Source organism: Oncorhynchus tshawytscha, unplaced genomic scaffold, assembly GCF_018296145.1.
Source record: "Oncorhynchus tshawytscha isolate Ot180627B unplaced genomic scaffold, Otsh_v2.0 Un_contig_2228_pilon_pilon, whole genome shotgun sequence".
Taxonomy (NCBI): Eukaryota; Metazoa; Chordata; class Actinopteri; order Salmoniformes; family Salmonidae; genus Oncorhynchus; species Oncorhynchus tshawytscha.
This window is the reverse complement of record NW_024604356.1, coordinates 1-3,127: the sequence shown is the minus strand read 5'-3', so window position 1 is coordinate 3,127 and position 3,127 is coordinate 1. Positions and strand designations below refer to the sequence as shown.

Sequence of the window (3,127 nt, the reverse complement as noted above, 5' to 3'; positions counted from 1 at the left end):
CTGCCCTAGGCGTCTATGTGTTGCCCTCTCCCATGGCCCCCACTCTGGCTTCCTGTCCTATACAATAGACAATGTACCTTACCAGAATGGCAAATGCATCCCTCTTTTATATAGCACAGTATATTTATCCATATATGTACCTAATTTCTCCCACACTATAGACTACACCAGCATGACTAGTATCTATGTGGACCCTACTACAGTTTAACCAGCCGCCATAGACTACACCAGCATGACTAGTATCTATGGACCCTAATGTTTAATCAGCCCAGCTATAGACTGTACCCAGCATGACTAGTGATTCATGTGGACCTACTACAGCTTAACCAGCTCAGCTATAGACTACACCAGCATGACTAGTATCTATGTGGACCCTACTACAGTTTAACCAGCTCAGCTATAGACTACACCAGCATGACTAGTATCTATGGGACCCTACTACAGTTTAACCAGCTCAGCTATAGACTACACCAGCATGACTAGTATCTATGTGGACCCTACTACAGTTTAACCAGCTCAGCTATAGACTACACCAGCATGACTAGTATCTATGTGGACCCTACTACAGTTTAACCAGCTCAGCTATAGACTACACCAGCATGACTAGTATCTATGTGGACCCTACTACAGTTTAACCAGCTCAGAGTATCATTATAAACCATTGAGAAAAAACATAGAGATACTAAACCCAGGATAGAGGGGCTGAGTGAATGTGGTCTGGACTCTGTGGAGGAGGGTCATTGTGTCAGAGACACTGTAGAAGGACAGAGTACCTGCCTTGTGATCCAGGTACACTCCTACTCTGGAGGACTGAGGGCCTGATACTTTAGTCACAACATTATTGTGTTTGAAACAATAACCACCTCTATAGCACTGTAAACTCCAGGACTTGTTATTGAGTCCAAATCCACCATCTCTCCCTGTTCTGCTGATGTCTTTATATGAGACTGCTGTAACAACAACACCAGTCCTCTTCACCTCCCAATAACAGCGTCCAGACAGACCCTCTCTACACTGAACCTGCCTGTAGTTGGTGAATCTGTCTGGATGGTCAGGATATGGTTGGACTTGGCGTGTATAGGTCACCTTTCTGTTCCCTTCAGACAGAGAGAGGAGTGTGTATGCTGTGTTTGGGTCCAGTGTGAGCTGACAGGAATCTGGGAGAAGAGCAGAGACCAATGAGGGGAGTCAGAACAATAAGTTAAGTCAGATACTGTATCTACCCTGTCTTTGATTAGAGCACAGCAGAGATCAAATCAGAGAAATATGAGGAGTCAGATAGATACCCAGTCTTTGATTAGATCTACTATTGCTATATATTTCTAGAGGGATTGTTAGGAGTGTCAAAAAAGAGACTGTTAGTTACTTCACAATAAAGAGACTCACATTGTAACAACTGTTCTCTGGTCTTGGGCTCTGGAGGCAGTACAACATCCACTATATTCACTACAGACACACAAACACATTGACAGAGAGAGGGAATGTTATCATCAGACCATATTCCACATGTATATGACTAGTAGGGAACTTTCAATGGTCTAAAGTTGATGTTCTTATTGTTTTCAACACACCTGTAGTGGAGATCTTGGTCCATTCTCCTTTAAGGAAGTCTTCTAGTTTCTCTCTCAGTTCAGACACAGTCTGACTCACATCTCCAAAGGACTGAAGAGGACGGACAACGATGCTGGGTAAGTCTGAAGATACACTGATACTGGAGAGAGACTGATAACTCTGGAGAGAGAGAGAGAGAGAGAGAGAGAGAGAGACTGATAACTCTGGAGAGAGAGAGAGAGAGAGAGACGGACTGAGGGACAGGAGAGAGAGAGACACAGAGAGAGAGAGACAGAGAGAGAGACAGAGACAGAGGGACAGAGAGAGAGAGAGGGACTGAGAGAGAGAGAGACGGACTCTGGACAGAGAGAGGAGAGAGGGACAGACAGAGAGAGAGAGAGAGGGACCGAGAGAGAGAGAGAGAGGGACACAGAGAGCCTCTGAGAGAGGGACGGACAGAGAGAGAGAGGGACGGACAGAGAGAGAGAGAGAGAGGGACAGAGATGGACAGAGAGAGAGGAGAGACAGAGGATAGAGGGAGGAGAGACAGACAGAGAGGGAGGGACAGAGACAGAGACAGAGAGAGAGAGACAGAGAGAGACACAGAGAGAGAGGGACAGTGACAGAGGGAGGACAGACAGAGAGAGAGTGAGAGAGGGACGGACAGAGAGAGACAGAGAGGACGGACAGACAGAGAGGAACGGACAGAGAGAGAGAGACAGACAGAGAGAGACAGACAGAGAGAGAGAGACAGAGAGACAGACAGGACAACATAATGATTGAGATGAATAGTTTCACATGAAGTTAATTTCATATCACATGTAACAAGACAGTTTAGTTACCTGGAGGAAATGGATGTGATCCTCTGTGTGTGAGAGCTGCTCCAGCTCAGTGCTTCTCTTCCTCAGCTCAGCTATCTCCTGCTTCAGTTGCTCCAGGAGTCCTTCAGCTTGACTCACTTGAGCCTTCTCTTGGGCTCTGATCAGCTCCTTCACCTCAGAGCTCCTTCTCTCAATGGAGCGGATCAGCTCAGTAAAGATCTGATCACTGTCCTCCACTGCTGACTGTGCAGAGCGCTGGAGAACAAATCCAATTTTGATAAAACTCCATATCTACTGGGTGGGGGATTCCACAGTGTGCCATCACAGCAAAATTTGACCTGTTGCCACGGAAAAGGACCCAGTGAAGAACACACACCCATTGTAAATACAACCCATATTTATGCTAATTTATTTTATCTTGTGTCGCCAACCATTTGTACATTATTAAAACCACTGTATATATATATATATATATATAATATGACATTTGTAATGTCTTTATTGTTGAAACTTCTCTATATAATGTGATGTTTACTGTTAATTTGTATTGTTTATTTCACTTTTGTATATTATCTACCTCACTTGCTTTGGCAATGTTAACACATGTTTCCCATGCCAATAAAGCCCTTGAATTGAATTGACAGACAGAGAGAGAGACAGAGAGAGAGAGAGAGAGACAGAGAGAGAGTCAGAACGCCAGGTCAATCAGGCCTTATCCTCTCTCCTGGACAGACAGGTACAGAACACCTCTTGGT

At 44.9% G+C, this 3,127-nt stretch overlaps 1 protein-coding gene across 1 annotated transcript; it reads right to left on the bottom strand.

Annotated features, from left to right (window-relative positions):
* Window positions 1-636: 636 nt before the first annotated feature.
* Window positions 637-2,655, bottom strand: LOC121841972 (tripartite motif-containing protein 16-like; the record flags this gene model as incomplete). Its single annotated transcript, XM_042312166.1, has 4 exons — window positions 637-1,157; window positions 1,387-1,446; window positions 1,572-1,731; window positions 2,394-2,655. Coding segments are annotated over 4 exons (988 nt in total), but the record flags the coding sequence as incomplete, so codon positions are not given.
* Window positions 2,656-3,127: the final 472 nt, after the last annotated feature.